Source organism: Kogia breviceps, chromosome 1 (genome assembly GCF_026419965.1).
Source record: "Kogia breviceps isolate mKogBre1 chromosome 1, mKogBre1 haplotype 1, whole genome shotgun sequence".
Lineage (NCBI taxonomy): Eukaryota > Metazoa > Chordata > Mammalia > Artiodactyla > Physeteridae > Kogia > Kogia breviceps.
This window is the reverse complement of record NC_081310.1, coordinates 31,988,673-31,998,460: the sequence shown is the minus strand read 5'-3', so window position 1 is coordinate 31,998,460 and position 9,788 is coordinate 31,988,673. Positions and strand designations below refer to the sequence as shown.

At 41.4% G+C, this 9,788-nt stretch overlaps 1 protein-coding gene across 1 annotated transcript in view; it reads right to left on the bottom strand.

The window, feature by feature from the left end:
* Positions 1 to 2,231: 2,231 nt before the first annotated feature.
* Positions 2,232 to 9,788, bottom strand: part of MPZL1 (myelin protein zero like 1) — a 60,418-nt gene continuing 52,861 nt past the window's right edge. Inside the window, exon 6 of the mRNA XM_059073490.2 lies at positions 2,232 to 5,142. Within this exon, the coding sequence (XP_058929473.1) occupies positions 5,041 to 5,142 (102 nt within the window). The 3' untranslated portion in view covers positions 2,232 to 5,040. The remainder of the gene's footprint in view (positions 5,143 to 9,788) is intronic.

Below are 9,788 nucleotides of genomic sequence, written 5' to 3'. Positions count from 1 at the left end.
ACTTTTGTCTTTTTAAAAATTTATTTGAATTTTATTTATTTATTTTTTGGCTGTGTTGGGTCTTCATTGTTGTGTGCAGGCTTTCTCTAGTTGTGGCAAGTGGAGGTTACTCTTTGTTGCGTTTTGTGGGCTTCTCATTGCAGTGGCTTCTCTTGTTGCGGAACACAGGCTCTAGGAGTGGGGGCTTCAGTAGTTGTGGCATGCAGGCTCAGTAGTTGTGGCTCGTGGGCTCTAGAGTGCAGGCTCAGTAGTTGTGGCACATGGGCTTAGTTGCTCCACGGCATGTGGGATCTTCCTGGAACAGGGCTCGAACCCATGTCCCCTGCATTGGCAGGTGGATTCTTAACCACTGCGCCACCAGGGAAGTCCTTGTCTTTCTTCTTTTTTAATTAAAAAAAATATTTCTATTGAAGTATAGTCAATTTACAATGTTGTATTTAGTTTCAGGTATAAAGCAAAGTGATTCAGTTATATTGATATGTATATTCTTTTTCAGATTCTTTTCCATTATAGGTTGTTACAAGATGTTGAATATAATTCCCTGTGCTATACAGTAGGTCTTTGTTATCTATTTTATATATAATATTAGTCCAAAACCTCTATTTAATCCCTCTTCACCTTTCCTCTTTGGTAACCATAAGTTTGTTTTCTATTTGTTTTGTAAATAAGTTCATTTGTATTTTTAGATTCCACACATAAGTGATATCATATACTTGTCTTTCTCTGACTTATTTCACTTAGTATGATAATCTCTAGGTCCATCCATGTTGTTGCATTCCTTTTGATGGCTGAGTCATATGTCATTGTATATTTGTTCCACATCTTCTTTATCCATTCATCTGTCAATGGACATTTAGGTTGCTTCCATGTCTTGGCTACTGAAATAATGCTGCAGTGAACATGGAGGTGCATGTATCTTTTCAAATTAGTTTTCATCTTTTACAGATATATGCCCAGGATTGGGCTTGCTAGATCAATGGCAACTCTATTTTTAGTTTTTAAGGACCACCCATACAGTTCTGCATAGTGGCTGCACCAATTTACATTCCCACCAATAGTGTAGGAGGGTTCCCTTTTCTCCACATCCTCTCTAGCATTATTTGTAGACTTTTTAATGATGGCCATTCTGACTGGTGTGAGGTGACACCTCAGTGTAGTTCTCATTTGCATTTCTCTAATAATTAGCAATGTGGAGCATCATTTCATGTGCCTGCTGGACATCTGTATGTCTTCTTTGGAGAAATGTCTATTTATGTCTTCTGCCCATTTTTTGATTGGGTTGTTTTTTGATATTGAGCTGTATGAGCTGTTTATATAGTTTGGAAATTAAGTCCTTGTCAGTCGCATTGTTTGCAATTATTTTCTCCCATTCCATAGGTGGTCTTTTTGCTTTGTTTATGGTTTCCTTTCTTGTGCAAAAGCTTCTAAGTTTGATTAGGTCCCATTTGTTTATTTTTGCTTTTGTTTCTATTACTTTAGGAGACGTATCCAAAAAATACTGCTATGATTTACTGACACTGTCTTTCTAAAAGTGGGTTTAAGATTAGTACAACTAGCATTAACTCATAGCACTATATAGAATAAGAAATGCAAAGTGCCTGGCACACAGCAAGTACTTAGTAGCTATTATTACGGTTATGTCACCTTCTCTCACTTCTATTGTGGCAAACTCCTTGAGGAGCTGTGTCTTCCTTATGCTTAGCACAGTGTCTGGCATAGGATAGTTCTCAAATATAGATTTGTTGACAGATAAATCCACCTATCCATTGGCCATCTAGTCAACATTTATTGAACAACTGCTAATTGCCAGGCACTGTTCTAAAGATGGATTAGTGAACAAAACAGCAAAGGTCTGGCCTCTCAGTGCTTATGTTCTAGTAGGGAAAACAGACAAGCACATATATAGTTTGACAGGGAGAAAAAAAGAGCTGGGTTAAGGGGTTTAGGAAGAGCCAGGGATGGGTGAAATTGCTCTTTCACATATCACAGAAGGTCTCTCTGAGAAGGTGACATGTGGGTGGACACTTAAAGGAAGTGAGGGAGCAAACCATACAAATGTGCAGAATGTGTGTTCCAGGCCAAGGGAACAGCAGGTGCAAAGGACATGAGGCAGGCACAAGTGTGGTGTTTCTGAAGAATGAGAAGCCTGTGTGGCTGGAGCAGGATAAATTAAAGAAAGGGCTTTGATATCTTCTTCACTTGATTAAAAATGAGCACACAACACAGTCCAGTAATTGAAAAAGATGTATTAAAATATTCACAAAAATACAACAATTGAAAAAGAAAAATTAATGAACTTGATGTTTTTTTTTTTACCTAGCTGAATACATTTCCATTGAAAAACTACAGAAAGATTGAAATTTTAATCTCAAGAAATCCTTTAGGTGCCCCCTTAGAAAAATCATGTGTAGTTTTAAGAGGTTCATTCTGCCAATAATCAGACACGGAAAGGACAGCCCTGCCATTTGGAAGCAACCCTGCTGTGTCATCTGTGTCCAGGGATGAGGATGATGGGACACAGGAGAAAGGGTCAAAAGATCCACAGTAGTTGGTGTGAGAAGTTTTGGAAAAAGCCCTAACACTGAGGTGCTCCACCCAGGTGTGAGCAGCTTCCCTCAGACAAATCAGTCACAGACCCAGAGTAAGAAGCTGGCAGCTGACCACCTTGCCCTGCAGAGGAGGCCACGGAGAGGCAGGGGAGGGAAGGCCCACGGCTGTGTTTAGCGAAAGTGAGGGCTGGTGCTCTGGGTGGCAGCTTCACAAACGTGCAGAGAAATCAGGGCTCTTGCTATCAGGAGGTGTGAGGAATGTACGTATAGTAGACTCACTGGACCTTTGCGAAGGATGAGGAGGACCACCCTTTCTCTGCCAAAAACGACTGTAAGGAAGTTACACATATCAGTACATACACTTGGTCTCACCACAACGTGTTTTCTTTCCCCCCGAAGTCCCTGATGGCTGTACAATTCTCACAGTGGGAGGGCTCACCAAGAGTATCGTCATCCTGGCATCAGCCTGAAGGGTGACATCCCAACACCAACCCCCGCCTTCCCAACACACAAACATGTCTCCTGTAGGCTCCTGGAGTTTTCACCGTGGAGGCAGAGAAGCCTCAGGGCGCAAGGCAAAGTTGACCACTTTGCAGAACTGTCTCGGGTTGAGTGCTCCGCGTCCCTGTCCTGCGCAGGGCCTGTGAGCACAGAACAGGGAGATGCAGCAGAGCCGGCAGGTTCTCCTCCCATGCCGCAACACACGCCAGACACACCAGCTTCGGAGATGGCCGGTATGTGTGATGACAAGGCCTGCTCCCCGCTCACGTACATATCAACGGAATGTAAGTTGGAGCATCATGCAAATAACAACAAATAGTCCCTCAGCAAATAAAAGACCGCACGTATGGGGCAGAGTTCATTTTGTAGCTCACACACCCTTTCTCTATGTAACCACTTTGTGCACACCTTTAAATCTAAATCCTTCTTTGTTTCCTTAAAACTCAGCCTTCAAACTCCCTCACAAAGATGACAAGATCGGGGGGCGGGGATGGCAGCTCTTAGGGGTCCTCAAAGTAAATGAGAGAAAAACTAACAGTACCTATCATCCCTACTTACCTGAACATGTCCTGGGGCCCTATTGTCAGTATTCTTCCTCTAACTGTGGGCTTTCAATTTTAAACGAAAAAAATTCTTTTTAAAAAAAATCCGGAAAATGGGGGAATGACAATATAAGTGTTTAATGATTTTCACCATGCTTTTCAGTCTGAGTTAAAAAAAGACACATAAGTTTGAGATGGGGTGTTGGGGGTGGTGGTCAAAGGGAGAAAATAAATTGAGAAGGATGCCCAAATTGTCTAGATTTCTCCTCATCTCACAGTTTATCAACTCCATGTAATGGGGGTGGAGGAAAAAAAGGAAGGGAGAAACAAAGAACAAAAAATCAGAAACAGAAGAGATTCCCAACGTAGAAGTACTAGCCTTGTTTGCTGATTTAAAAAAATCTAGACCCTTTTTAGCCTCAAAGGCCTTGGAGGCATCATGAATCTATTATAGAAGCCATGACTGATGCTGCCCCTGCTGGAAGCATGACTGAAGCTTTATGTAGCAGATTCTCTAGAGGGAGCTCTGCGATACTGAAGACTGGCGATCTAATTATTCCATTTCTGCCTACTTAAATGGAAATGAAACTCAGCTCCTTCAGGTGTATGGGGACTCTTATTACAAGTACGAAGGACTTCAGCAAAGAATGTAACACACCTTTTGCTCTCCAAATGGTATAGTACTCCTCAAGCCAGGCCTGGGTTCTCTACTTCAATTATGTATTGATTATGGTATTGATCTAAAAGTACCTGGAAGAAAGTGACTTCCGGCACTGATCCTTTGCTAATCTTGCTATGATGAATCCACAAATTGAGACAATATGCTTACAGGGTGTGATGTTATAGTCTACACAACACTGAAAGCTAAAAACTGCCCTGTATTTTAGAGAGCAAAACAGCAACAAAAACTCTCACACTGTCTCCAAGTGGCATAGCGAATGGATGCTTTCTAAAAACAACTGCCAAACAGGTGGTACACCCTGGGCTAAAGGCCACCCTGAACATGCTTCCATCATAGCATCTCCACTCTCCAAGTACAATAAACACGAAGGCGGGTTAAGCCCTTACATGAAAAGGCCATGTCTGTTAGAATACTAAAAGATCTGCTACCATCTCCATTAAGACAAACCACATCTAAATGATGGTGATAGGAATGTGTCTGAATTTTCTCAACTGTAAATGACCCTGAAGGGAAGTACAAAAACAGACAATTTACGTATACGTAGAATCATACCATCTCTTCATCATGCAATACTGGCTCCTCGCATCAGGAAGATTAAATAGAATATTTATATATATCCTTTATACACTTCTTTTTCTCCCTCTATGAATAAACATGTGCTTGTCCGTGTCCAGGTTTCCAAGGCCACACATGGTTACGAGCTACATTTTCTGCACAAGAGTGCAGTTCGGATTTGTTTCTTGCTTAGGATATGACTGGGGTCTTCTCAATTTTTCCGGATGTCCGCGTACACCACAGACTCTGACTTGTTAATCTTGTCGCTGTGATGTCCGCCAGAGTGGTCTAGCTGCGCATATATGACTGGGCCCTGGAGAAGAGAAGTAGAATTAGAGGTTTGGAAAAACTGGTGGCCCCATTAGGTGCAGGGACAGAAGCAATGATTAAAGTGAATATTGTTCCAGAGCGAAGAGTTCCCTCTTTTGAATGTCTTCAGGTACATATGTTCCTTCTTAGGAACAGTATGTCCAGGACTGACTTTATTTTTTTCCCGGGATTGACTTTAAAACATGATTGGGTATACTTGGTAATTGTTCAAGCTGGTACATAGAGATTTATTACATTTTTCTGTCTACTTTTGTATCTGTTTTAAAATTTCTATAACAATATAATATTCCTTTCTCGGGAGTTACCCTTATGTTAATACCTATCACAGAATTCCTCAACTCTTGTAATTGGGAGCCTCAAGAACAAAGATGGGCCCTTCTGTCAACCCGAGACCCACTGAAATCATGACTTTCAGAATGATACAAGAAACCAACATATTCAGTGCCACTCGAAAATACAATCAATTCGAACTGGTCACTTTATACAAATAGGTACTTAAAAAAACTTCAAATATTCTTCTACATACCTACTTATACTATAATTCTGTTAGTCTAATCTTATCATAACCAATAAAAATATTGCTTCTTTGATATCTAAGATCAGGTAACCATTTTTCCTGTTTTAAAATTTAAAATAACCCCCAAAGCCACAATCTGCAGAGCTATACGGAAAAGCCTTAAATGGACTAAAGTAGAAGAGGTCCTCTTCTCACCCTCAGCAGTAAGGAAGAGAGCTGTCAGGGTCCCACTCGGGACAGTGATGCAAAGTTGCCTGGGGCAGAGAGAGTCCTCTGACTCTTGGGGAAGAAGGGAAGGCCAAAGGTTCAAATATCAGACAGGTGTTTGTGCTTCACAACCCTTAAAGTCCCTTCCAACCCAGAGATTCTAAAATTGTAAACAGCAACAATAAAATAGGCCTGTTTTAGGGGTAAAGAAAAGTTAATATAACCCAAAGTCGACTTCTCTCCCAATCCAGGGACTCTCTTTGAATAGTCTACTACTGTGCTTAAGCTTTCAACTTTGAAATCATAAGCTCAGTAGCCAAAGGTATGTGGTTTAAAATAAACATCCTTGAAACTCTTCTGTATGAATCTGTAATGGTGGATACATGACATACGCATTTGGTGAAACCCACAGAAATGTACAACACAAAGAGTGAACCTTAACATAAACCACAGACTTTAGTTAATAATAATGTTTTCTATATTAATTCATCAACTGTAACAAATGTACCACAACAATGCAAGTTGTTAATAATCAGGGAAACTTTGGAGAGGAAGGAGTACATAGGACCTCTCTTTACTTTCTGTTAGATTTTTCTATAAACCTAACAGTGCTCTGAGAAATAAAGTCTACTAATAAAAAGAAGAAAAAAATAAAACAAACATCCTCACTCCCATCTAGGAGTCCCACAACCTGCATCCTTTAGTGTGTAACGTGGGATCCTGTGGAGTTCAGGCCCCCCAACTTCTACAGAAGGGATAACCCCAGCTGTAAGGGCTATACGATGGTGCACCTTAAAGTAGAGTTATTAAAATAACACCCAAGGGCTAGACCCATTTGAACTTCGGCAGATCTGCAGTCTGAACTCATGAGCTGTTCTTCTTGAGCATGGTAGTAGCACTGGTGAGCACTAGCCATGTTGCCTCAGGCATATTTTAAAACCCCCAAGCATTAGTTTCTTTATCTCTAACATGGCACTAACAATAGTACTATACGTCTTAAGATGGTTGTGAGAATTAAATGAGATGATACCTACAAATGACTGAAGTGGCATCTGGCAGCACTCAGTACATATTAATCATTATTCTCATGAACATATTGTTATACAAATATACTTGAAAATATACCGAGGTTACCAGTCAAGTAAATCAAGCAGTCACAGTCAGTGTGTTCGTCTTTAGTCAGTGTGATACTCTCATGCCTGTCATGGGTAACACAACAGATCATGCTGTTAATACTGAATCAAACTGAAACCCTCTATATTCATCTCAAAAAGCTGCAAGTTAAATGTGATTCTACAAAATAAAAAGTTAAAGTTAACTATTTTAACTATTTTCTACTTCCAGGAAAACAATGAAAAAAGTGTCTTCTAGTAAGTTAATGGATCCTTGGTAACAGCCATTTCCAACAGAACAGATCCTGAAATTAAATTATGTAACTTCCTAGACAATAAGACCTCATCCATTAGGAGGCTTAGGGTATATTCACGGGGGAAGGAGTTTGCACCATGTGATAGATCGTTACAAATTCTTTCCCTTGTTGCATCTACCCCCTTACAATATAATGCTGCAGCTCCTCCCACCAAGAGTCAGAACGTCCTTCTTAACCCCTTGAATCTGGGCTGGTCTTATCACTTGCTTTGACCCACAGAATGTGGCAGAGGTAACATGTGTAAGTTCCATACCTAGACCTCAACAGGCCTTGCAGCTTCCACTGTCTCCTTGATCTTGGAACCCACAGAGCCACCACCACCATGTGAAGAAGCCCAAGCTACTGCTGGCTGATGGGAGACACACAGCCCAGCTGTCCTGTGTCTCTCTGGCCCGCCAACTGCCTGCCAATTGTCAGCCTATGAGTGAGAGCCCTGCCGGCTGTCCAGCCAACTGCAGATGCACAAGCGAGCCAGCAGAGGTCAGGTGAACTGCCCTAGACCAGAAGACCTGCCCAACCAACCCACAGAAGCAGGTGCCAAATAACTGGTGGTGGTTCTAAGCTACTATCTTTTAAGGTGGTTTGTTACATAGCAATAGATAACTGATAAATTGTGGGAGTGGAAAAGAAAGAGCACAGAGAAAGCAACAAAGAAAAATAACAGAATAATCTCTGAATTGGTCAGTAAATGTTAAAACACCAGTAAGGTCTTTCATGTGAGACAGTATTGTCCTTCATGGCAAGAGAATGCAACAATTTACTGAAAGTAACTGGGAAAACACTGAGGGATAAAAGGAACTCCTTCCTACTGATGGATTTAGTTTCTTCAAATTGCTTCCCACTATCTAATGTCCTCACTCCCTTTCCCCCTTAGAATGTAATAAGGCCCTCAGGTCAGGGGCTTTGTTAAATGCCTAGAACAGTCTTTGGCAGACTGTAGGTGTTGGATGAAGGGGTGGATGAAAGAATGCATCTAGAGGAATTCTCACCAGAATTGGAGCACAGGAATCTGCTGATGAATCTAACTCAATCTAACACAGCTCTCTGAAGTCAGGTTCTGAGGTTGACTTGGCAGCTGTAGGTACTCTGGGTCTCTGTGGGACATGCCTCAGGACTTTGACACTTTGAGGGCCAAGAAGACCACTGAGGACTTCAGGAGGGGCCAGTGAACCAAGATCTACTTGGAAATGTACCTGCCATCGCTAAAATATTCACTTTGGGATGTTCGAGAGTTAAAACAATATCCACAATAACACACGTACATTAACCGAGATGATTTTTCTTTTCTTTTCTTTTCTTTTTTTTTTTTTTGGCTGTGTTGAGTCTGTTGCTGTGCGCAGGCTTTCTCTAGTTGCAGCGAGCGGGGGCTACTTTTCATTGCGGTGCGTGGGCTTCTCATTGCTGTGGCTTCTCTTGTTGCAGAGCACGGGCTCTAGGCACGCGGGCTTCAGTAGTTGTGGCTCACAGGCTCAGTAGTTGTGGTGCACGGGCTTAGTTGCTCTGTGGCATGTGGGATCTTCCCGGACCAGGGCTCGAACCTGTGTCCCCAGCATTGGCAGGCGGATTCTCAACCACTGCGCCACCAGGGAAGTCCCTTAATGGAGCTGTTTTTACTGTACATCTTGACACTCACCTTTCCCTCATCCTTCATTTTTTTGGTGTTGCCACAAAGAATTACCATAACCAAGTGAAAAATTGCTCTGTACATATATAGTTTCCCCAACTACTTATTATACAAATAGTCTTTACTATTGAAAATGTTTCAAGAGACTAATTGCTTGACCTAGGTCTATTCTTTTAGTTTCAGTTAGAGATGAAATTACCCCTGAACTCTACTTGCATGAAATTTATTCCAATATAAAAACATACTGGTGAAGGTGTGGGAAGAGGGTCCAGGAAAAGAGGGTTACGGAAGAGCAAGGAGACCTATCTCTGTATAGATATTAATTTCTCAGAAGCTATTATGTCCTGAAGTACACTTTCCATGGTCTCTGTAGCCCTTTAGAACCTGAATCTGGTCCTTCAGGCATTAGGGGACTCACACCTGACAAGCTAGCACAAGTATCACTAAGAGAGAATATCTGTTTTTACCACATGCTCATTGACTGTTCACAAAACACATTTTCAGTATTTATTTCACATCACCAAATACAGATGTGAAACAGATGTATCTTGTGACATTCTTTGAGATAAATGAAACTGATTATCAAAACGAAGTTGAAAAGAACTGGACAGGCAGGGTACAACAAATACATGCCTTAGAGCCACACACAGATCGGGGTCTAATACCAGCTCTGCCACTAACTACTGACCTAGAGCAAGTGACTCAACCTAAGCCTCAGTTTCTTCACGTGTAAAATAGGGACAGTAAAAGAACTTACCTCATAGGGCTGTTGTGAGGACTAAAGGAACTAACGCACGTGTTGTACTTCTGGAGACATTACGTATTTATAGACTATAGTTGACAACTACATAA